This window comes from Mus caroli, unplaced genomic scaffold, assembly GCF_978045245.1.
Source record: "Mus caroli unplaced genomic scaffold, Mus_caroli_1 scaffold_19, whole genome shotgun sequence".
Lineage (NCBI taxonomy): Eukaryota > Metazoa > Chordata > Mammalia > Rodentia > Muridae > Mus > Mus caroli.
This window is the reverse complement of record NW_028227274.1, coordinates 14,054,812-14,081,260: the sequence shown is the minus strand read 5'-3', so window position 1 is coordinate 14,081,260 and position 26,449 is coordinate 14,054,812. Positions and strand designations below refer to the sequence as shown.

General features: G+C 41.9%; 1 protein-coding gene and 1 pseudogene across 1 annotated transcript in view; one reads left to right on the top strand and one right to left on the bottom strand.

Annotated features, from left to right (window-relative positions):
• Positions 1 to 6,709: 6,709 nt before the first annotated feature.
• LOC147000226 (uncharacterized) lies at positions 6,710 to 9,951 on the bottom strand (annotated as a pseudogene).
• Cdh2 (cadherin 2) overlaps positions 9,819 to 26,449 on the top strand; it is a 217,430-nt gene continuing 200,799 nt past the window's right edge. The window contains exon 1 of the mRNA XM_021151003.3: positions 9,819 to 10,009. Coding sequence (XP_021006662.1) covers positions 9,950 to 10,009 — 60 coding nt within the window. The 5' untranslated portion in view covers positions 9,819 to 9,949. The remainder of the gene's footprint in view (positions 10,010 to 26,449) is intronic.

The window sequence follows — 26,449 nt, the reverse complement described above, 5'->3', positions numbered from 1 at the left end:
GTCCTCGGGGTTGTTTTTGAGATGCAGTATCCCAAATCATCTGCTTCTTACAAACTAGCTCTTGCTCAAGTTCCTCCTGTCAGGAATCCCAATACACTCATTGGACAGATAGCTTCTCTTCTAGGTCTGCCATTGTCTTCTCTGGGGTAAACACAAATAGGATCCCCTGAATAAGACACCCAATAGCTCCCACCAAAAAATGACTTCTAAGGCATACAATCAAACACAGTATAAAGTAACAACAGAGATCTGAAAATCATCACAACCAATACTTTAGTTATTACATATTTCTTTCCCTTATACTATCAACTTCAGGTGTAGACTACTAATATTCTAAGCTTTCATTTCTTACTGTCTTCTGGAAACATAAATCTCTTCATGTTATAGAGACAAGTATTTTATTCAGGGCTGATTTAGTTAGAAGACACTCATGTGGAACACATTAAGGGGAATGTGCCTCTTTAGATTGCTTCAACATAGCTACTATTTAAAAAAAAATGGGTTTTATATCTATTATGTTATGTTTAAGAAAAGGCATTTAGAAATCCTTTTTAAAGGATAAAACTTGTAGAGACTGAAATAATGATTTGGGGGGAAAGAGAATCTGTGGCAGTGACACTGTTTTATTAGTGAAAACTAGGGTTGCCTTTCGTTAGCATTTTTGGTGAAGGGCTGCATTCCAATGAGACACCCGCACTATAAAACTATCATGATTCTGCTTCCAAGAAGGGCCTCTGGTAAGGCTGATGTGTGTCTCATCTGTGGATACCGGTATGTGACAATCCTCACACAGGAAAAATTGTCAGTGATCGTGCAGCCTGCAGCACAGGGAGCTTCTCTCTGTGGTTGTGGGAGAGTTCATCTTGACAGTGGTAACCAAAGCCAAGCCATTAACAGAGGTTAGTATGACTGGAGCTAAGCTGAGAACCTCTTCCTGTACTAGCAGAGCTAGCCCCAGGTACAGAGAGCCAGGGAGCATGAAGTACAGACTTATAGCTTCATCATGAGAATGTGAGATGCCGCGAAAAGGTTGGGAGCAGGTAACTTGAGAAAGCTTGAGTTGTAGGCTCTGGACTTGTGATCTCAATAAACCAAGGCAGATGGTAGCTTCAAAAAGTGGGGCACTGAATGGAATCCTGCCTACCCCTCACCAATAATGTCTTTAATTTTAAAGATTTATTTGCTTTTACTTTATGTGTATGAGTGCTTACCTGTATGTATGTCTGTTCATCATGTGCATGTTTGGTAGCCATGTAGGTCAGAAGAAGGCATCACATACCATGGAACTGAAGTTACTGATAGATATGAATTGCCTTATGGGTGTTAGGAATTGAGCATGGGTCCTCTGGAGAACATTCAGTGCTGTAAATTGCTGAGCCATCTCCCCAGCCCCAAGAAGGCCTTGAACATAAAATACTATAGACAGTGTGAGGGAAGAATCACAGATGACACTAAGGTAGAGCAGGAAGCAGAGAAACAAAATAAACCACACCTCTTTTCAGTGCGATAAAGACTCCGGAAGCTCCTACATTAATATTGCACAAGCAATGTCTATTAAGGAAAGCATGAGTAAGCCACCAAACATTTTTAGGAATAAAGAACCATTCACATATCTCCAATAAAAAAACCTGGAAGACTGAGTGGAAGTAATCTCCAGAAAAGTATTTTAAAAGAGAAGGCAAGAGGTGGGGTTGAGAGCTAATAAAACTGAGCATCAATAACTTAGAAATTTCTAAAGTGAATAAAAAAGAACCAAAGCAAAAAAAAAAAAAGAAATATTGAGAATCCAACTTTTACCTGCTTCCACCAATGCATATACCTGTGTCCACTCAAGTGACAAAACAACCTTAGGACAGATACAGTTGGGAGAGGTCAGGGGTGACTGCTGGGAGCCGGAGTGGGGATCTACAATGTGCTGAAGTCATAGTTCTGGATCAGAGAATAGTGTGCTACATGCGTAGGTGCAGGCATCTGGTGAGCAACTTCCTTTCTGTTCAGGCTTGCTCTTATCAAGCCATGTGCAAATTCTGGGAAAGGACAGACTGAAATACCCCAGATTGCATAGCAGTGGCCCTGTACTATAGCTCTTTTATCAGCTATAAGAGACAGCCCCATGCTGTCGTCCAAATCCCCTGTTCTATTTTCCTTTGTGACTCACTCTGAAAACGGGGCAAATATTTTCTGAGCACTCGCAAGATAAGAAGTTTGCCAGCATCCTGAGGTTTGGCCGTGGGTGTCATGAGCCGCTTCTGCTTTGGAGAGCACACTCAAAGACCTTTTTGTCCTTACTGGGCAGTTGTACCCCTGTGTCCTTGACTCTGCCCTTCCTTTCTGTTCATTGATGAATGACATGAATGACTCGACTCTCCAAAAGTCCCTTCTATAAGCTGATCCTTGCCCGTTCTCAAGCTTATCTAAGAAGATTTATATTTCATCTGCTTTTAATGAATTTACTTTTAATGCAAATGTTTATTATTGGCTGTCAAAACAAGTTTTAAAATGAGAATATTCCCATTTCTTGCAAACATCTATGGGGTAAAAAAAAAAAAAAGAAAGAAAGAAAGAAAGAACTCCCAGAAAGATGATCTTCTCTGTGATAATGACTCAACACTTGGAGCTTCTATATAAAGAACAGATCGCATGTAAACATTCTACAGTCTGTGATGTGGTGGGGTGGGTACTGTTGAGAGAGGTAGAGCCAGAGAGTGGCAAAGCCAGAGTGAGGCGGAGACCCGGCCAGGCCACGTAGATGGAGAACTGGGGTGTCTTCTTTAGCTACTTCTTCACCTTTCTTTTTAAAGCCAGCACACAACATGTTAAATATCATTATGACTTTTTACTAAGTGTATTTTCTGGTTTTCTTGTCCTCTTTATCTACCTTGACCCCTGTCACATCTGCACTCTTCCCCCACTTTGGTCTCTTTCCTGTCCCACATGTCCTTTCCCACTATCTCCAGTGACCTTATTTTTTGGGACAGGGCACCTTACTTAACCTGAATCTCCCTGACTGGGACTAGACTGGCTGGCCAGCTATTTACCCTTCTGCTAAGATCTGCCTCTTTCTTGTTCCTGGTGCTGGGGTTACAGGTGTGAGTCACCATGCCTGGCTTCTACCTGGAGGCTGGAGACTCAATCTCAGGTCCTCTTGCTTATATAGCAAGCACTTTACCTAGTGAACCATTTCACTAGCTCCATTTTTTCTACTACAGCTATAATAATAATAATAGTAATAATAATAATAATAAACAACAATAACAATTCACCATCCCTACCCAGGTTGAACTGCAATATAAGGAAGAAGAAACATAATATGTGGATTATTACAGTACAATTAAGGATGGATTTTCTCAACTATCACTGAACTCTGCTTTTATATTTGGAAAGGCAAATATATTATTTTAAACATTTGTGGATAAGAGAATGATTTAACAAGCACTCCTTGGTTCGATGATAACCTATCATTAATGTGTGACTTAAATTTAGATGTGAGAGAATTACTCCTCTTAGAGTTAAATCCTCAACCTCAAAAAATACCACAGCCTTATCTAGCTCTTCACTCTAAAGAACTAAATGGGGTTTCACTGACATTTTCTTAATGCGCTCAGTATTCCCTGAGGGAAGGTAGCATTGTTTCCATTGGGTAGATAAGAAAATGCATAGAAATTAAATGGAATGCTTAGTGATTCGATTCTTCCATCCACAGCTTTGAGAAGACAGTGTTGGTCTCTAGAGCCCACACCAATACTTTACCCAACCATGTCAATCTTCACAAGAAGAAAGGGTGAGTGCCCAGACACTAAATATGTTTTACTACCCTCCTCTACACAATAACAGTTGTATTTCAGAACTTTCCTGAAGGCAGACTTTTGCCTTTAAAAGGACACAAGGGCACAAGTTTGGCGCAACCAACCCTTACCAAGAGTTCAGAATGATTTCTTTTATTTCCTCCTGTTCTATCTATCATGAGAAATGGGCCTTCTGGCAGTTAAGTAATCCAAGTGCTTGAGTGAGCCCATAAATAAATACCCATGCTTGAGGTACAGAGCTGGAATCTTTTGGGTATCGCAGGAATCCAATTTTATTAAATAGAATCTATGGATTATGTTTGCAATTTGTCCTTGAGGGTACATAGGCAAGAACTGGTATTTTAATTAATTAATTAATTAATTAATTAATTAATGGTTCAGAGAAGAAATAGCCTAAGCAAATCAAGTGTTAGTTCTGACCCTGTTACCAATTCATGCAATAATTTTAAAATGAATTAATTTTTCAAACCACAAATCAACAAATACATAGAGAGTGAATATGTTGTTTCAAAAGAATATTTTGATATGGCCAAACTTGTGTTTCTGCATATTTACATAGTCACCAAAGTTTCAAATTTCTCTTGGTCTATATGTACTCAGCCTTGCTTCTTATATCACAGATTTTGTTGTTCAGTAAAGCTAGAACAAACTAAATAAAGTTACTGTGTATGGGTAGAATTATGTGGGGGTGTACATATGGTGGGTGAAGTATTGTAAGGCACCTCTAGAGGTCAGAGGTCAATCTTGCCTTTCTACTTTTTGTTTAAGAAAAGGTGTTGCTAAAATTCCTTCCTCGGTAGGAGACATCAACAATGCTTACCCTTCCTCCTAAGGTACCGAAGGCAGAGTTCTTTCTGGAGGACTGTGAGTGCATTAGGCCTACTGACAGTGGGCATGGGGCTATGGTCAAGAGCTTTAAAGCAGCCACACTGGAAAGTCAACACCTTTGTGTGGATGAGGAGTTCCCCATGGCTGCACAGATGGACACATAGATGGTCATGTAAATGGGGTCCTCTGCCCTGTCCTTCTCACCTTAGACACGTCTAGCCCTTCCCTGGGACCACATGCACATAGGAAAGTGCTGTTGAGGGATGTAACGAGATATCTGAGTGAGGATTCTCTGATTTCATCCTGCTCCTTCTTTGATGGAGGAAAGTTAATAGTAAGTCCAACTGTGGTGTTCTTTTGCAGGTGGGCACAGATGAACTGAAGAAGACAGGGCAGTTCTGACAAACAGACTAACACTTGGCCAGCACATTCCTGTTTCAGTCTCCTATCTCTCCACAGCTGACATGATATTCCTGTACGTGCAGGTTTCTAGCAGCTGATATGGGATCTAGGGATTTTACTTTAGTCCCTATGATTTTGAGGCCCATGCTTTCTTTACCAACTGAGCCATCTCTCCAGTCTTAGCTTTCCTTTTAAATCTTTAAAAGAAACACAAACTAGAAAAGCAGTGTAGACAGAACTGGGGAAAAGGGAAAAGTATCCCCCGAGATCTCCTAGTAACTGTCCTCAAGATCCTCTTTAGAAGTCATCATATTTAATATATGTATATTAAATGCTGAAGCCCAACTGTGATCTTCTGTTGTCATTTATTTCTGAAGCAATACTGGAATTCTTCTCATGTTAGAAACATGAAATAAAAGAGCCATTGGGCTCTTAGGAAACATACTCAGCTTTAGTGTACTTGAACTAAAATCCTGTCTATGTGTGCGCTATGCCTTTTACTTTCCAGAATGAGATTCCCTTTTGGTCAAGTTCACTATAATCCACGGGTTGCTTGTAAGTTACTGTGCTCTGTTCAACTGCTCATCAGATTTTCATAACTCACTTGAGCATGTGTACTTCATTATATTTTCCATGTGGATAACTGAGTTTCACTTTCAAATACTGAAAGGGGTAAGTAATATACTTTAACAAGAACGCTTGATATTTTTTAAAGTCATGGTTCTTCTCTGTTGTCGGGACAGATCACTACTCCTCTGAGCCACTGGTACGTGCTTGGCAGCCAGGCTGTATTGAGGAGAGGGATCTTCAAATTCAAGAACCACTTTAAAGAAGGCAAGATGATCATACCAGAGAGCTAAGATGGGAGCAACGGATGAGATGCAGAGTTCAATTTCAAAGTTCACACACATTTTGAAAAACAGAACTTTCTACAGGGGCTCCCCAGAAAAAGGCAGAACAGAGGTTAAAATTTGTAGTAAGAGAATATGACTGCCATTCTGAACTCCACACTTGCACTAGGCAGGCTCCTGCACTGTTGATGCACCCATCTACAAAATGGGGGCAGCACAAACCAGGTCTAAAGTTTCGGTGACTCCATGAATGGAATACCACCCAAGTAATGCTAGCTTCAATGCAGACTGAAGTTAACTGCAGAGAATGTATAATCTCCCTTACTTGGTAAGGGAGAAGGGTTAACCTAGTTTTCCATGGAAGAGAGGAAAGGATGCTATACAATATTTGGGAAGAACTCTGTTGGGCTGCAATGAGTTCTGCCCTAAAGGCATGTCTCAGAGGATGTAAGGAGGACAGGAAGCTACTGACTAGACTACTACTGTTTGACATTTGTTTTCAAAGTGAGAAGCTTTAACAAAAACATGATGCATCTGTACATTTAGTGTCTCCTGTCTGAGAAAACACAAAGCAAGATTTGTTGTGATTGTGCTTTGAATGTGTTTGAAATGAATCATGCAGATATCTACATCCTCTGAAGACTGGTTGTACGTGTTCAGTCTGTCAACAATGCTAGGCACACATACATTTTTGACATCCTCTTGTACTAAATAAGCTATAGGCCATTAGTTAGAAGTTAAGAGTTACATGGATTTGCTGTACAAACTCAGTCTTCATTCATACAGACTTTGTAAACTTCCTCCATTTCAACAAAACTAATGTTGCCTGGTTGTTTCTCTGGCTCACTGGCAAGGCCCTTGTATTCTTCGAGTTCAATAAGCCACGGGAGGGAAAGCCAGCTTTTAGACAAGTAATATCCTAAGCAGGGAATAGCTGTCTGAGAATGGGGCCATCACTGGCTCATAAGAAGAAATGCACCTGTCGGATGATTGTAAGTACAGTATTATGGAGAAAGGGGTGTGTGCATATAACAGTCAATACTAGAATGGCTTTGTTAGCATTATAAAGATGCATGCAATCCTCAACAACATGATATTAGACTAGGCTATTCCTTCTTGTAATCAGAGACCAACTAAAACGGTTTAGCTGATCAGGTGATCAAATTAAAGTCAGGCAAGAATCCAATCCAATTCGCAACTACTAAAAAGTGACAAGGATGCAAATTAGATTTTAAAGTGCTTACTTCAGTGATTAAAAAAAAAAGAAAGAAAGAAATAAAACAAAACTGTTAGGCCCAGAGAAAGAGACCTACATAGTAGCTACTGAAAAGCAGATCGGGAGTCTTATAAAAGCTTAATTTATGGGAGCTGTGATGTTTAAAGCTTTATTCAAATGGTACTAACAAGAACATATTATTCAAGTTAAAGTCTTTTATACCTTTAATAAGAATGATAATAAACATCAACCATTACTACTACTGAGGGGAGGGTGCAGGGAGACCCCATGGCCAGGATGAAGCTGAATCACTAGGTGTGGACATGGGAGTTACTTCCCTGACTGATGTCTTCTGCTATGAGATACTCCCTGAAAATAAAATTTATAAACATGCTACTGTGAAGATAACTTTACTGCTGTTAGCATTCCTATGGCAATAACATTTAGAAGAAGGGGAAAAGAACAAAGTGCCCTGATTACTATATTAGCCCAAGCCCTTCATCACATCTTTGAAATTTAATTAACATAACCTTTCTTAGTTTTTGAGAAGAAAAACCACGAAAAAATTTAGTGCCATAAAACTGATTTGCAATATTATGTTTTAATTAAAGTTGAATAAGCCTTCCAATTGATATTAAAAATTTAAAAGCCCAGCTAGCAAACGTACATTATTAAAAGCTGCATCACTTATGTCAAAGAAATTAGCATTTGATTTTTTTCAGGTTCATTGTCAAATTCTTAAATGATCAGTGTCTTGAAACTCGGATTCAAATGTTAATATTTCAGTTGCCCAAAGCTGACTGTGAAGTGACAAAATATGTTCATTTACTGCAACTAAGTTAATTAACCTCAAACGTGTTGAGATACTTATATAAAACAGATTGTTTTATTTACCACTAAAGCAAACAAAACAGCCCCCCAATACCTCTACAAAACCAACGTTGCAGGAAGAAAAATAAGCTGTATTATTTATTATCTTGAAAAAAAATCAAGAGCTCCCCAAATCTAACATTCTACAAAATGCTTGTCACCCAAACTTGTAAAGTTTTACACTTCCAAGTTCCTGTTTCAAAGGAAGCAAAAATCCTTAATCTGGTGTGAATTTGCAGCAGTCATTTTATCTTTCTGATCTAATTTTCACTATGCTTCTCTGTTTATTTTATTTTTAATTGCTGCGGAGTGCGGCAGGAGGGAGTATCAAAGTCCCTGCAAATGTTTGTCTAGAACTACCATCATGAACCGGTAAAAATACAAATGCAGAGATTTCAAATAAAATCGCACGCTCTCTCAAATTCCCATCGGAAGGGGTTGGGGGGGGGGGCGACAAAGAAAACAAAACAAGAACACAGAAACTTGAGTCATTCCAGTACATCCGCAATGACGGGGGCTGGAGAGGTGAGAACACCAAAGAGAAGCCTGGCCTGAGCTCCCCTGCCGGCAGGATGCTCAGACAACAATGGCTAGGATGGGCTCTGCTTGTGTCGCTACTTTGCTGTGTCTGGCAGTGCCAGGAAAAATAACCTATCTGTAAAGAATGACAAAACAGAAAAGCATGCTTTAGGCTAACAAGGAGATATCCTTCCCTTCCTCCCTCCGATTCTCAGTCGCCACCGACTCCCCGCGGCGGACCTAACATAAGGGCCGGGGCCGCCAACTAGCAAGTTCCTGCGCAAGTAGTTTTATTTCCCGCAGCCCTCCACCTGCTGGGCGGCGCTCGGAGGAGCCCAGCCGCCCCTCCGGCGACCCCCGTGGGCTGCAGCAGAAGGAAAACCGAGAGCTGGGCAGGGCGGGGGCGGGTGGCTGCCGCGGATCCGGCCCGCTACCTCCGCAGCTCGGTGGCCTCCCATTGGCCGCGACGCGGGCGGGAGGCTCGGGAGGAGGGAGGCGGGAGCGAGGGCGGCGGCGGCGGCGGGAGGGGACCGGGAGGCCCGGGCGGCGCGTGCGGCCAGGCGGGAGAGCGGCTGCAGCTCGCCCGGGTCGCGCCAGTGGAGAACCTTCGCGGTGCGCGTGAGCGGGAGCGGCGAGGAGCAGGCGGCCGGGGCCGACGCGCGCGGGCGGCGAGGGGCACGGCCACCGCAGCTCTTCCCCCTCCCCATCACATCGCTCCCCCCGCTTCGTGACACCCCTCACGCGGCCGCAGCCGGAGAACAGTCTCCAAGTGGCCAGAAAACGGGGAAGGGAAAGCCGCGGAGGCCTGGCCAGCGGGACCGTCGCCCTTTGTGGGCGCAACGCACACGGCCGCGAGCACCCTTCCCCCGAGGCGCTCTACGCCCGGAAGCTTTGTCGCACCGCTCGGCCCCGGCGAGGACGCCCAGGGAAGGGAAAAGCGGGGGCTCGAAAGCTCGCGTGTGGGGGTGGTGGTGGTGGTGCTGAGAGCGCCACCCGCCCAGCCGCCACCTCCGTATCCTCCATCCGCCGCATCTCTGGGGCTGCCTCCGCACTCCCGGCCGGAGCTCAGCCTCCTGTGCTGCGGCCCGCACACACGCACACGCGTGCACACACACACACACACACACACACACACACACACACACACACTTCTCGGCGCGCACGCACGCCCGCCTGCCCGCCCTTCTCCCCGCCCCCTCCCCAGCTCCTTGATCTCCCGTCTGTTTTATTACTCCTGGTGCGAGTCCGGCGGACTCCGAGGCCCGCTATTTGTTACCAGCTCGCTCTCATTGGCGGGGAGCGCAGAGCAGCGGAGAAGGGGGTGGGGAGGGGAGGGGAAGGGAAGGGGTGGCCACTGCCCGGAGCCGTCTCCGCGCTGCTGTTGGTGCCGCTGCCGCTTCTGCTGCCTCTGCTGCCGCCGCCGCCTCCGGCTCCTCGCTCGGCCCCTCTCCGCCTCCATGTGCCGGATAGCGGGAGCGCCGCGGACCCTGCTGCCGCTTCTGGCGGCCTTGCTTCAGGTAAACGGAGGTCCCGGGTGGGTCGGGCTGCGAGCGGGGTGGGGCGTGCGGCGCCGGGTCCCTTTGTTCCCCGCGCCGCTGCGGGGCCCGGCTGAGCACCCAGGAAGGGAGGTGCCATACCGCGCGGCCGAGAAACTGCACCGGCATGAAGCTCGGGCCGGACTCCCGGGCCAGCTGCTCTACCGCGCCTTCTTCGGCGAGCCTCGGTCACAGGGTCTCCTTGGTTTAGCCTTTGGGTCAAGGCGAGCTCGAGGGATGTCCCCAAGCAGCAGAAGGATGAGGCAGGAGAACTCCTAGGTTTTGTAGTTTTCTGTGCTTCTCGCTCCCTCATATTGTACTTTGATCCGATTTTTTTTGTTTGTTTGTTTTGTTTTTTTCTTCAGGGAGGGGTCGCGAGTTTGTACTAGGAATTCTCACTCTGGTGTCTTAGTTACAGGACTTGCCTCCACCCCACCCCGCTCCAGTACCCGCGCGCCTCCTGGTGCGCAGGGGCGCCGGTGTCCTATTGTCTTCATCCCAGCTCAGAGTTGCCTTCTGGCCTTTGGATTCTCTTGCCCTGGCAATATTCTATGTCGATCCCACTCGGAAAGCGAGTCTGGTCCCCTGCCACAAAAAGCGTCGGCCGGGAGGCGCTTCAGCACGCTTGTGGCCCCGGATCTTTGGTACCAAACCTGGCGATTAGTCCCCATTACTTGGTCATACACACATGTATATATATATATTCCTTTCTCTGTACGGTTGTCTCTGCCCTGCGTGGGTCCTGGGTAGACAGCTGCCGGGAGCCACCCTCACTTTTCCTACTCTCCGGAGAGCGCCAGCGAGCCTTTTCATTGACTGTACTTAGGGGCTTGGCTGTGACTTGGAAGCACCTGCTCCATGCAGGTCCCGAGTTCTTTTGCCACTCCGTGACGCGGGACCCCAGCCCAACTTTCTTGAGTCTTCCCGACCAGGAATGTTCCTACCCTAGTCCCAGTCTTCTGCAGGTCCCATTGGGCACACCACACAGCTTTGGATGCGACCCTTGTCTGGGCGGGGTCTAAGCGGGGGTCCCAAGTCTGTCCCCACGTGCAGTGGGGTCCGGTGGAGGCTGCGAGAGAGGGGTGTGTCCGTCCTTGCTGCGTGGCAAGGAAGCCCGCCTCGGAGTCCTGTGCACACCCCCCTCAGGAGGAGAGGGTGGCCAGCAGGGTGGCAGCCCCAAGTGCGGGCGAGGCTCGGAAGTGCCACCCCGAGGGCAGTGGGAGAGAGAAATGGGCACAGATGGTGCTGTTCATTCCCCTCTCAAGTCTGGGCCTGGGCACCCGGGCCGCTGGATTGGAGAGTGCTGCGGTCACCGAGGCGGGACGGGGCCGGCTTGAGTCTCCTCCCGCCGCTCTCTAGAGGGGTGTGGGCCGTGCCCGCGTCGAGCCCTGTCCATGGTGCGCGGTGCTGCATAGTGTGGTCCTGCCCTGCTTGCCTCTCTGCTCCTAGGGTCTTGCTCTCCCCAAAGCCCACTTCTGGGCCTCCCACTCCTAGGCCTCCCGGGTCCTCTGGTTCCCTTCCCCTTTCTTGGATTTCTCCTTTTGTTCTTCTGCTGGTCTTTCTCTCCCCCTTCCCCCACTCACCAGTTCTCCACCCTCCCCCAAGGCTTTCCTGACTCTGGGATTTCAGAACTATTAGACTAGACATTTTTGGCCTCTGCATTTTGGAGAGTGGATGGAATTCTTTCTAACTTGGAGGAGACCTGCCAGTCACTTGCTAACAAAAGTAGCTCCTGTTATAAAACCGCCCTTTATCCTTCCAGCACACACTCCTCATTCCTTCACCTCCTGTCACTTCATTTATTGTCTCTTCTTTTTAAAATGCGCTTTTTGAAAGAGGTTAGACCGCAGGGGAAGCAGGAATAATTCTGCTTCCAGTGTTTGAAGTTAAGGGGAAGAAAGGACAAACTTAAGACACCCTGTGTGTATTGTATTTTCTTTCTCCTTATTTTTAACAAAAGAGACGTCATAAATCAAAAGAGCTCACTTTTACAAAGCAGGGTTTTTAATACATCACTGAATGTTTTTGCTTCAATTTCAGCTTTAGATGATTATTTTGTTAATAACTCTTAATATAAATGTAATTTCTAATCGAATATTGATCAGTGAAGTTGGGGCATATGTTGGTCATTAATGCATGGAGACTCTTCTCTGTCTTGTCTGGTGTGAATTTTGGTTGCCCTTTGTTGTTAGGCATTAAAATACAGTATATAAACATTAGATATTAGCTTAATATTTCCAATACATGTTCTTTCACATTGCCTTTGTGCTGATGCCGACATTAATAAACCATTGTAAAAGGGGAGGTTACAACTTTACCGATGGAGTATGCAACAGCCTTACACTCCGCTAGTGCAGTCACACTGAGGGATTTTGAAAGGTCATTAGAGGCAGGCATTCCATTTTTGCCTCATGGGTTTTAGGGTTAAGTGTACCGTGCGGATTGTACAACTGAGATTAGCAGTGACTTTGAGCTAAAGGTCTGCTTTGCACTCCAGAACAACAAAGATCTATCTGCAAGGTGAACGTGGCTCCTCTGCAGTCGTCTGCTATTAAAAGTCTCTAGTTGCTTTTTTCTCCCTTTCCAGTGCAGACTAAGCAGCAAGGGTTTTAGAACAGAGAATGGACAGGCTATTAGTGTAAATACAGAGGACTCTTATCTTTTCAGACCAGTTACATAGCAATGACTGTTGAGAGGACTCTATACCTTTGGCTCCTTACAGAGCAGTCTACATCCAATGCTCCTCCTGCCTAGGGTTTATTTAGTTATGCTTCTATCTAGATTTATGTAATTCTGTTTAATTTTACATAACAAGATAGTCACCTTCCAAGATTTCCTTTTCTCCTTCAGTACAATTGAAGGTGTCAGCATTGTCTTTTTACATGAAATGAAAAAGAATTTGAACATGAAACTTCAGTGGCTGAGGGGCAAAGCATTATACCACAAAGTTATGATTAGCACCCTTTGTAAAGTATGGAAGTAGCTTTCAAACCATTACATGGACTTATTGTTTGGGGGGGGGAGGATAAAATTTACTGTTATTACCAACCCAGTAATTAATAGATTAGGAACCTGTTTTGTTTTTCTAGTTCACAATTTAATTGCACAGCCTGTTGTTCTAATTTAAATACACTTGATTAAGTTATGTAGAATCAAGGCCAGTACCTTATTGTTAAGGAACAGAAATCTAGAATCTTAGTTTAATCCGGTGTGGTTTCAACCCTGGATGAAGATTTTGGGAGACCTGCATGCAGGATGAATATTTCTCATCTACCTATTAGGTACTGATTTTGCAAAAGTTAATATTCAGCATTTCAAACACATAAAAGCTAAGCTTTGTTTCAGGAAGTGGGAGATCCAGGATTCAATGATGACTTTATGTATATAAAGGATTTCTTCTCAGTGTTTGGTTTTTATGTGTCCTGGTAGGCTATGTTCTTGTGAAAGTAAAACTCAGCCTAGTTTGTATTCAGGCTAGACTTTGCTCACTGAGCATAACTGTGCCTTTCTTTGCCTTTTCCTGGGGCACATCAGGTTCTAGCAAGAAATGGTCCATTCCAAATGTACTGGGTGTGATTTGAAGAAAGACTATTTCTCTCTCCTAAAATAATTTTTGGCCATGGTTTTAAAAAGACACATGACACACATTTAGGCCTTAGTTTCAAGCTCAGATTACGCATAGAGAGTATGGTGTTTGCCTTGAATACCTTTGTGAAAGTCTACTCTGACCTCCCACAAGTTCAAGAGGAAATGATTTTTCATAAGTTTTTATTTTTTTTCAAAATCTTCCTGGAACGCATTATATTGGTAACAGTATATTATACTAAACTGTCCTTGATATTTTTATTAAAAATTTGCAATCCATAAATCTGTTGTGCCTCATTAAGGTTTGGGGTTATTAATCTCGGAATGTGGAGACTTGAAGCAACATTGAATCTCATTTTAAAGTGGCTGCTGCTGCTTTTCCTAACCCTAAGGGACTCAGACCCCATCCTGTTTGCAGTAGGAAGCTCCTCAAGTTAGAAGAGTGAGCTTAAGGGAAAATCAGGGCTGTTATTTAAGAAGTGGAGTGTTTATGTATACACTTCACAATTTTACCCAAGTTAACATTATTCAAATTTGTTCTTTTGGCTCAAATACAAAAAGTAATCAAGTTTAAGAACTGCTCAGATTTGGCAGGGAATTTTATCAACCATTTAAAAATATGATAGATTTGGAATTTGGATTTGTTTGAATGAGTATTTTATATCTGCCCTCAGAACATCTAGAACCTAAGTATTTTCTAAGTAAAGAACTATGAGTTGAAAGGCTGTTTGCATCGAGTTATCACCTGTACTGTGTTTTCCTACTAGAGCTTCCCAGGCTTACTGGGGAAGAGGTGTGCATAGATTAATACTCTGATATGAGTTATATCCTGTAATACAAAATTGATGGCTTTAAGTAAGTGGAATAGGTGAATTCAGACTCTAAATGAGACCTTTGGAAGGGTATGGGGTTTTAAATGATAATTTCTATTTCAACAGTTTTTAAAAGGAAAATTGAAATTAGACATAAATCCTATTTGGTTTCTTTTTTTTTTTTCTTTTTAAAAGTTGAGGAGTTTCATTAATCTTTTAGGGATTTTTTAAACATACATTAATTTATCTTTTGTTTGTTTGTTTATTTTTCTATTTGCATTTGTGTTTTGCCTGCATGTGTGTCTGTGTGAGGGTGTGAAATCCCCTGAAACTGTAGCTACAGAAAGTTGTGAGCTTTTATATGAGTGCTGGGAATTGAACCCTGGTTCCCTGGAAGGACCATCAGTGCTCTTCACCACAGAGCCATCTCTTCTGTCCTCCCTGCTCAGTTTATTTCTTGTCAGTTATTCTTTACTATTCAGGATACTTTCTCATGTGGTCTTTCAAATTCATGTATAAAAAATTCTAAGTCCTAAGTCCTTGGGCTGCGTATGTGCATATACACACATACAGAGATACTAATATATAACATGTATGTATATATCCATACCATATATTATATACCACATGAGGAGGTCTAATATATAGACCTCTGTGTTCAGAGCAGTTGGACATCAAGTGACAGTGAGTAATTGATACTTTGTATAGATACTGATTTATTTAGCATCATGAGAATGATTGTGCTAGGTACACACGAGCTACTCTAGTGTAGTGCCAGAGGCAGGAGCTTGTGTGGAGATCAGGTAGCCTGGGGATCTAATCTGCTACATGCAACCTATTCACTGTTAGCCATTGTGATCCCATTTACCTCAATCCTACCATCCTGGTGCTTGTTGGGCTGATTGGTTGCTAAGGACTTTTTTTTTTTTTTTTTAACCTCAATACTACTGTCCTGGGCCTGGTTGGGTTAATTGGTTGCTAAGAACTTTTCCACTTCTGTGATTCTCGGAATTGCTTAAAAAAATACTTCAACCATGCTTCATTTTTAATTGTTTTGAAATAACTTTAATTTTGAACCTAAAATGTAAAAATGTGAGCTACTCAGAGGGGCAGAAGGGGTGTTTGAGGATTCACTACTAACAGTGGCTTATCCTACAGCATCACTGAGCAGGCGTTCCTGTTGCATACTCTTGCCTTTTAAACTTGAATACCTTATACTGACTATGCTACTTTAAAGATAGAAGTGAACTATTTATGAGAAGGAAATAGAGTTAAAAATAAGACTAATATTACTTTTATGTCCCCATTTGCTTTGCGAGAAGAGTTTGCATGAAAACCATTTAATTGAGTGGTAGCTTCGGCATTAGAAACGCCCTTTGATGAGAAAGCCCTCAAAGTTTTTTTTTTTTCAGTTATTTATGTATTCAAAACATACACACAATGTATATGATGCTTGAAGGTAGCTATTGAAGCACTGTTTATTAGAAATGACTAGATTACAACTTAGTCGCTCAATATTCCTCAGTAAGTAATAGTTTAATAATTTGTGGTATAATATGCAGACAGACTTGAGATTTCCTACTGGGTGGAACAAAACATTTTAGTTTTACATCTTTGGAATTGTTAAAGTAGTCCAAAGACCTAGAATAGCCACAGAAGATACTGTGAAAATAACCAGTGGGGTCACTCTCTTCTGAGGATCAAGTGGCTAATAAGACGTCATAGAAGAGAAAACTAAGTAGGGTATGAGTAAATTGAAGTTGGCCTAAACTAGTTGTAAAGAATTCAGGCAGCATGTAACAACACACAGTGGCTCCAAAGGATGCCTGTCAGGGTGATTGAGAACTTGTGCAGGCTAGTTTTTCTCAGTTTGTCACAAATGAGTCTCCTGGGAACACAGCACCCCAGTCATGCACCTGCCTGCATTTGACTGGCCTACGATCACCTGTGTGAGGGGGTTTCTTGATTAATGATTGATGAGGGAGAGATAACCCAGTTTACTGTGTACAGTGCTATCCCTGAGCCTGTGGTCCTGGATTGTTATTACAAAGAGAACTGAGCGAGCCAGGAGGAGCAAGCCAGTCAGCAGCATTCTCCATGGCCTCTGCTTCAGTTCCTGCTTCCAGGTTCCTGCCTTGAGATCCTGCCCTTACTTCCCTTATGAGATAGAAGTATAAGCCAATTAAGCCCTTTCCTTCCCAGACTGGCTTTGTTCAGTGCTTCATTGGAACAACAGGGAGAAACTGGTACAAGGCTAAATTGCCACAAAACATCCTTGTTGACCTCATGGTAGGACCATATTGTGCCGAGTTACTTGTGCCTGGGAGGTTACGCTAGCAGGAACCATTGGGATATTTCTTACATTCTCCTGACTGCTTGAATATTAAGCAATCATCTTTCTGTTGGAGAAGGTGGATGCTAAAGTGAGGTGGGAATAGGAAGGCATCGGATTCCCTACAAATGGAATTACTGATAGCTGTGAGCCACCCCGTGGGTGCTGGCTATCAAACCGAGGTCCTCTATCCAGCTCTCTGTCTCCCCTACCCCCTCAACAGAATATGCCTGTGTGTGCTTGAAAAGCAGAAAGGAAGAACAGAAGGTTGGAGGGATAGATAGAAAAGAAAGAGAGGCCACTTGTTAGTGTTCTTACCTGCTACTGCGTACTGAAACTCATTTTAACAATGTGCTGTGTGAAGCTTTAAGATGATTATTAGACTGTTGAAACCACACACCCCTCATGCTCCCCATGCCTCTCAGTCCCCTCTTCTCCTCACACGTTCTGTAGTGTTCTGAAGAATTAAGAAATCATTTCTAAGAGAAAGCAAGTTGAAAGATTTATATTTTGAAATATTTATAGTTACAGAAATTTGGAAACAAGCATTGTCGACCACTGACTTCATTATTAAGCTAAATTTTGATGTTTTTCCATCCTCCTTCTGTTGCCCGGAGTTTTATGCATGCTTCCTTTTCTGGTTGCAATGGGAGTTGTTGCAGTTGCCTTTACTTTTCTCCCACATTTCCAGCTTCCAGGTGTTTCATAGTGAACTTGAGACTTTACAATGGACAGTGAGTTGCTCTAACTTGCCAGAGGTGCTCACAGACCATAGGAAATCAGTGACACTTACATTTCTGTAGTCAATTTGAAAAGTCTCTTAAAAATAATTTACATAATACCAAATAATGTATTTAAAATTGTTAAAATTTAGAAATGTTTATTTCAGAGGTCTGGGACAACTTTGTGAAATATTTATGTAACCCTGCAGGATAGGTGATATTATTCTCCTTTTAGAGGTAAACTCAGGCAAGAATGAGTATTTTTTCAGAACCTGAATTAAAACTATGTCTATTGAAGAAGGCTGAACTTGATTCAGGCTGGACCTCTTTTTACTTAATACTGAGAATGAATATCATATTAGAGCATTTCAGTTCTAATCTATGGTACTGATTTTTTTTCTATATTTAATTCGTACAACTGTACATGAGTGCATGTACGAGTGCATTAGTGCGTGTATGTGGGGGACAGGCAGGGACTACATGAAAACAACTTGTGCACATGTGTACCAAAGCATACAGATATGCATGGAGGCTGGAGGACCATATCAGCTGTCTTCTTCAGGGATTCTCCACTGTATTATTAATTTTTTTTGAAATAGGGACTGCCATTAATTCTAGAGCTTGCTGATTTAGCTAGTCTGCCTGTCCTCCAAGCCCCAAGGCCACCGTGACTCCGTCTACAACAGTAGGATTGTATGGGAACAGCGCATGATCTTCTTGGGGTCCTGGGGAATCCAACACAGCTCTTCATACTTGAATGGCAAGCACTTTATTGACTGAGTCATCTTCCCATATTATACTCTCTATTTAATCTTAGCCTTAAATATTTTGATCTTCTTTGGCATTTGAAGCCAAAATGTGATGCTTAATTAAGATTTTCATTCTTTTTATATATCGTTTTCTGTAGTAAGAAGAAATCTTAGCCAAGTGTCTTTTCAGTTATAAAAAGTTTTTCAGATTGTTGCTATTCAACAAATAAGATGTTAACAAATACATAAAACATGTTTTTGAGCCAACCTTGGAATTTAACATAATTTTGCAAAGCCCAGAGATAGACTTTTTTTGGAACTGTCCTCACATATTTTTTCACTGTGACCTTAAATCCAAGATATACCATCACCTAAATTTTGAGAATGTTTTCATTCTAATGAATCACTTTCCATGTATGAATATTTTTAATTACTTTTGTCTCTCACAAATGAAGTTGTTTGGAAACTTTATATATATATATATATATATATATATATATATATATATATACACGCACACACACACATACACATACACACACTCACACAGCTTGACTTAGACAAGTTTTTGTGAGCATTTTATGGGGAACATACTGTGTTGAGAACTCCTATAAATATTTTACCTGTAACATGGCCCCTCGTGGGTAAATGGATACACCTGACTTGTCTGTGATCTTCATTTTTATTTGTTAGTGGGAAGCTATTAAAGGGTACCTGAGATAAATGACTGAAAAGCCATTAATTTATGTACAAAATTAATTTTAAGTACAAAAGGAAAGTTGTCCACTACTACTTAATATACATCTTTAATTGACTATGACCACTTTAATTTTTTTTTTTTGCTTCATTTTGGCTTAACTGATTGACATAAAAATCTTATGATCATTTTTGATTGTTTTCTGGGCCAGAAAATAAAGAAAAGTGTACTTTGTGCAGCAAAATCCTGTCCTGTGCTAGTCCCTGTGGCTCTGCTCTAGAAGGTACATGATGCCAAGGTTAACTGATTGCCTTTCGATAGCTTGCTTTCTTATATGGTATGGAACTTGGAATTCAGATTGCTTTCTTACACACACACACACACACACACACACAGAGAGAGAGAGAGAGAGAGAGAGAGAGAGAGAGAGAGAGAGAGAGAGAGAGAGAGAGAGAGAGAGACTTATATACATGCACACTCTGCTAAATCAGTGGTCCTCCCCCCTTCCTAATGCTGAGACTCTTTACTACAGTTCCTCATGTTGAGGCGACCCCCAACTATGAAATTGTTTGTTGCTACTTCATAACTGTAAGTTTGCTACTGTTATGAACCATAATATAGATAGCTGATAGGCAGGATATCGGTTATGTGACCCTGTGGGGGGTCTTGATCTGCGGTTGAGAAACACTGTGGGTATGACAGTACCCTAGTAGCAGCAGTTGTCCTAGTGGTACGACTGTAGCAGCCCCTCCAATTCTAACAGTCCCCCAGTGGCATCTGTCTGCTAGATGAGAAACAACATAGATACTTTTTACTTTTCCTTGTACCTTTTTAGAGCATGCGGTTCTGCTCCTTTTTATGTCTAGTATCTTGGACTCAGTCATGGCCCAAGCCATCCATGTATTTTTATTATTTACATTTATAGCAGCCACAGAAGTACAAAAGACTCACAGAAATAGCTATAGAAATAGGTTAAGGATGGTAAAAATGGATCACGGACAGCAGATTGCAGCGAAGGAGCATTTAACCGTTGTGACGTCCATCCGCTGGACACCTTTTGTAGATCTACCATTGGATCACTGTGTCTGTCGTCCTGGTAATCAGGCACGGGGTCGCTGTAGTGGAATACTGTGACTTAGCGCCTCTGCTTTCCTCTTCTTTAAAGGAATATAGAACCAAAGAGCCACCCTTCTGAGCACGACATTCCCTGCAAAAGCAGATCCTAATCTTTTTAGTGATGGTTCTTAATATCTTCTCCAAGCTTACCAGTGACCCACTTTCAACAAGGCCCTCTGCCCAGTTTTCATGTTCATTTTTAATGTGAAAAGAGCTTACACAGAGTGCTTTGTTGTGCCCTACACTGTTCCATTTCATCTGTCCAGAGTGTACTTGGGTGGACTTTACCCTCTGCTGTTTATGTAACTCTGTTTAAAGAGCTGAGTTGACTATGAAAACTGCACCACCCCCAACCCCCACCACTTCCCACCTGTCCTCCCCCCTAGCCTGGCTATTCCCTGAGACCTCACGTTCTATAGGTGACTACACAATTATGTCTTTTTTGTTTGGCTAGTTTTATTCAGGAGGGAAACTAATTTAATTTTCTTCTTACAGGTGCTGACTTGAATTTGAATGTGTAAGTGTGACAGTGTGCAGGCATGCCTGTGTATGGTGCCCAGAGGGCAACCTTGGCTGCCATTACTCAGGCATTGTGTATCTTGTTTTTTGAGATGGTCTCTCACTGGCCTTCAACTGAAGAAGTGTTCATAAGCGGGCCAGAGAATCCCAGGGACCTGTCTGACTTCTCATCCCCACCCCCACCCTCCCATCCCCTGCATTTCATGTACCTAGCTTCTGTAAATAAGCTCTGGATATCAGATGTAGGCCCCTATACTAACTCAGCAAACACCTTACTCACTGAACTATCTTCCCAGCCCTGTAATCTATTTTATTGCACTAAAAAGATTGTGCTCAGCTCGCCGTTAATGGTATATGCCTTTAATCCCAGGGCTTGGAAGGCAGAAGGCAGGCAGATCTCTGAGTTCCACGGGAGTCGGGGATACTCAGAGAAGTCTGTCTCAAAACACAAAAATAAACAACAACAAACCAGCCCCCCCGAAAAGTGCTCTTTTACCCATAAAAGTAATTATTCACATACAGTATTTGTATTTTCCTGTCTTCTCTGGTAGGGAAATAAGAACTTTGCAGAAAGATTGTTGTAACCATTGGTTTGATTTACAATTAATCTCCATGTAGATGAAGCTATGATTGGGTTTATAAAGTTTTTGTTTAGAGGCCTTCTTGATGGATCTGCATTTTTAATGGGGGGCAGTGGCATATTTAAATATAAGTACAATGGATCACTCAACAGATTGCTTATAAAATTTTAGGTGGAAAACAATGGCACTTTGGAAAATGGTGAGTTTGTCATTTGTGATTTATTTGCATCGATAATGAATATTTTCAAGAGTTTGAGTCCTTATCTTCCTAAACCTTGGCACTTCATAATTAAAATATATACACATATAAATATGTATATCTTTGGCTGGTGTGTCAAGATATGCAGGGACAACTCTGTCAATATCACAATATCATACTACACCAGAGCTTGCATTCAAGTGCAATGTAAAGTAATGTGGCTTGTGCTATTTTTCCAAGATTTACATATCCATTCACATATACATATATATCATTCATAGAGCATACATATGCATGATAATGTATTTCTCTTCATTTGTTGAACCCTCTGGATAGAAATGCTTCCTTTATTAAATATAACCTTACACTGAGTTAGTAGCTTGAGTGGTGTTGTGGTTTAGTGGTTAAGAATGATCACTCTACACAAGCAACTAGAGCAGGCACAGTTTATCTGTGGCTCCATCATTTTGGGGAGAGGCACCTTGTTTCACCCCCAGGACCTAGGGTGGGACCTGATGAGCCCTTCACACTTCCTTGAAGAAATGTTGAAAAGGCAAATGGTGTGTGGGTAACCATAGTGACAGACAGTAAGTGAGCACAGAGCACTCTCACATCCAGAAGACACTTTCTCAGCATTCTTCCTTAGTCTCTGGCTTTCATATTCTTCCCCCAGCCTTGCTCCTTTCGTACTGTCCCCTGTGCCTTGGTGAGGAGAGACATGTGGCACAGATGTCCCCTTTAAAGTCTAGCACTCCAAGTCACTTGTTTTTTGCAGTTTGACTAGTTTTGAGTCTGGCATTATCCATGGCAAAAGAAAATTTTCTGAGGAAGGCTGAAGACTTCTGTGGGTACAGATAAGTATTTAAGGAATTTTGACATCATGCCCATTTAGCAAAACAATAATAGTAGGTTCTATCAGAGGGAGGTCTTTCTAGCCCGGGGTTATTGGCCAGGTTTACAGAACTAGGCATGAGTTCTCTTTTACAAATCAAGCCTTAAATCCAGCCAGAAAGCTGTTGGTTTCTCCCACTGCTACAGTACAAGTGGTCATCACAGCGTGCCAAGATGGTCATCATTTTTAGCTGGAAGGTTTCACAGTTGGACAAAGCTACCGGTGACATTTCTTCTTCCCCCAGCAGCCTGCACAGTACCTTGTGGTACAATGTAAAGCTGGCCCGAAAAGAGAGCGCTTTGGGTCATTTCTAGCTCGATTTCTCCATCTGTAATCACAAGATACTCTGTGTCTTCAGCAATGGGATTAAACTTAACCATCAAATTCAAGTTAACAGCAAAGACCAGTTACAATGGACTGCATTGTTTGGGAATCTCTGAGATTTCCCTGACCAACAGCTCATAGAGATACATCCATGTCTGATATGGGGGTTGCTATTTAATAACCTTTATCTTCTAGGACAAAGCTCTTTTTTTGTTTTTTTTGTTTGTTTGTTTGTTTTTTTGAATTTTCATATAAGGGCATAGATCTTCATGCAGCTTTTCATATCCTTGGTGTCCCCTTCACTCCTTTTTCTGCTCTTTTTTCCATTCCTTTTCCTAGCTATACTCTCTCCTCTTCACTGTTATTCTCCCTTCTGCCTTCATGCCTGCAGTCTACTATCCTGCCTCCCATAAATCCCTTGTCCCTCCTCCTCCTTGGCCCCTGTATAGTTTTCTAGCATCTTTAGACATTTCAGATTAAACACACGAGTATAAAGACTTGAATCTATATCTTACATTTGAAAGAAAACAAATAACCTTAATTAAACTAACACACACACACACACACACACACTGGGAGGGGGAGAACATGGAAGTAAGAAGGAGACCTTTGAAAAGAAGAAAAGTTACAGTAGGAAAAGAAGGGTGATACAAAGTAATTATGTATATGGATAAAACTGACAAGAATAGCCAGCAATAAGGAAAGAGAATATTTGTCTGTGTGAAGTTGCTGGGCAGTCTGCGTTGGTGCCCTGGCTCTGGCACCTTGTCAAGAGTGGAAATGTGGTTTTTCACTATGTCCATGTGTAAAGTTGGGGTGATGAATCCTATTTATCATGAGGTTGCTATGAAGAGCAAATTGTGTATAAAGAATGTGCCCTCATGTAGTGAGCACAATTTTAGATCCTTGGCTGAAGATTCTGTGACCTAGTCGCAAAATTATAACATTTTATATAATTATGTTATATAATTAAAACAACATCATTATGTTATGCAAACAAAATTAGTTAAGAGGAAATGTAATGATTTGAGTAGGTTTGAACATTTACTCTGTACATGGCTTTGTTCAGTGCTCAGTACTGTAGCTGGTTTGTGACAGTGTGTGGGTAGCCCCCCATCAGCACTTCTAAGACCACACTTGGAAACCAAAATTGAAAGCTATATCTCTTAGTCATCTTTCCATTCTAACGTGTAGCCTGATAAGACTTCTGCCATCATTATAATTAGAGGAGGAATGAGCATAGAGTATGATTCTCTCAGGATCCACTTGGATACCACACGTGATCAGACGGGCCATTCTGTGGTCTTTGACGGTTTCTTCCTTCTCTCGCTTACTGTTTTAATGTCCTATAATGGACACATGCACATAGCTGAAGATGCAGGTTTGTACTGAGACCTACTCAGCTCCTGGATACTTTTAACATGAGAACCTAGCAGGGGAGACTGGTGAATGTCATATGATGGTGTAACTTGATGGTGGCACTGTTCCTGCAAAGAGAAGGATTTATTGACAAATAGCTATAGAGTACCTTGCTTTAAATTTAAGTGTTATCATGTCATAATTGTACCTTATTATTTTTCAGTAATCCCTATTTATCACCCAGGTACTACTCTAAGCAAATGTATTAAAATACTATATTAATTCATTGAATTCTCAAAGACATACACCTACTGAACATTACACCACCAGTACATGATGGTGCCAGTGCTTCTTTTACTATGTGAAGGGGTTTGAATCCTATGCAAGCAGCCCAATGTGTGGTTTGAATTCCTGAGCTTGATATATATGGAACTCAAGAAAAAAAATTAAAGGTCATAGACACCTAATTTTTAATTCATTTGAAGATCATCTTTTCTAAAAGTGTCTTTTTTTTTCTAGAAAGTATGGTGTGGTGAAGGAGACCTATATAAGTACTACATATATACTTTATATCTTATTTATTTGTGTGGGGGTGTGTGGGTGCCATCTTGCAGGACACTCATGTGAGAAGTCAGAGAACTGCTTGGGAGAGTAGGTTCTCTTTCATCAGGTGGCTTCAGGTGAGCCAACAGAAGAACTTAACCTTGGTAGCAAGTGTCTTTTTCTGCTGAGCTATTTTGCCAGCCTTACTTTTAAAAATAAAGTATATAAATATGTCAGTATAACTACTAGGCAAGCTTAGGAAGAATAGCTTCATTATTCCTCAGAATTCTGGACCCATCCCTTCCTTTCTCCCTAATATAAAACTTACCTTTATGTTTCTAATGTTTATTCCTTATTTCCATTATAACTACATCCTCTATAATTCATTCCTTAAATGTGGAGATGTAGCTTTTATATATTATATACATTGTTCATTATATATCTATATATACCCCCCACATATATATATGTGTGTGTGTGTGTGTACTATGCATATGTCTATGTGCTGTACTTTCATTTGTGATTTAGTTTTCTGCTTATTATGTTAGCTAGATTCATTCCGTTGAGTTTTGTGGCTATAATTTGTTCATTTGCACTAATGTAGATCATTGCATGCTATGAATATGGTACAATTTACTTATTTGGTTTGTGGTTGATGGACCGGAGTGTGATGCTTCTGATTTTTTTTTTTTTTTTTTTTTACCTCTGCTAACACTTTTCCATGGGACCTGGGTATGAATGCCAAAGATACCCCAGAACTGTGTTTTCAAATTTTAGCTTACGTAAGAATCACTGGAAAGCTTGCTAAAAACAAACCCCATTGCAAGCTTTTGATTCAGTAAGTCCTCAGCAGACCCTGAAAATTTGTGTGCCTAGGAATTTTACCAGTTAATGCAAGAGTTTCCAGCTGCGTCCACCAAGCAGTATACACACATTTCCACCATTTTTTTTTAAAGCCCAACTTTAACATTTGGAAAAATGATAGTTTAGGTATTAGTAACTCCTTTTGGTGTAAACTTGAGCTTGAGCTTGAGAGTGTTTACAATGAAGGATGAAGTTCAAAATCTCCCTGTCATTTGGCCTGGTTGCTCATCACCTAGGGCTCATAAGAAAATGTGCTTGGGTCTCTTTTAAAATAGAATCACTGGTTAAATATAATATTTGCAATTTGTGTCAGGTGAAGGCCTTTACCTGCATTGTTTCATGAAGTCCTTGCATCAATTCCCTGAAAACAGTATTATTATCCATATCTATCTTACAAGCCTCAAACAGAGCCTGGCTTAACTGATGCTCCTGAAGTCTCAGGAGCTTGAATGGAGTTGTGGCTCCTATGTAACCACTTAAGGAGTTCACAGGACAAAAGGCAACATGCCTGACTCAGGGGGATCAAGGTAAGTCTCTTGTGGACTTTGGAGATTTACCTCCTGGAGGGGGATTTGAACTTTTGAATGAGGACTTAAGGGATTTCATTTTCAAGGAGTAGATTTTGTTTTTCTGTTTCTGTTTGTTTGTTTGTTTTTCTTTTAAATGGAAAGACCTAAAAGGCTGAGAAAGACATGTGATAGGTGACTTTTAAGAAGATATTTGTCACTAGTCAAGTCAGTCGCTCTTGATGATTTTATTAAATGTTAGTTTTGGATGAGGGAGCTGGCTGCTATTTTCTATAATTTATTGGTTTGTTGTTGTTGTTTTATTTGTTTTTCTTGATATACTAGCTTGGGTTCAAACTGAATTCCCACAGTAGCCTAGGGAGAGGGGATGCTTTCTGTCTCTAGTAGTTGATCCCCCCAAGAAATTGTGTAGTCCTGACTGTCTGGTCTCAACTCTTCTGCCTCACACCATCATGTGACTGACCACGTGAATGACCTGGATGGTGGATTCAACCCACTCCTATCTGACAGTGCTGGGACTGAACTCTGCTCTCTCTACACTGCATTATATCCTTAGCTAAAACATTGGCCTGTAGCTGTTTACTCTTGATCTTTGAGCATT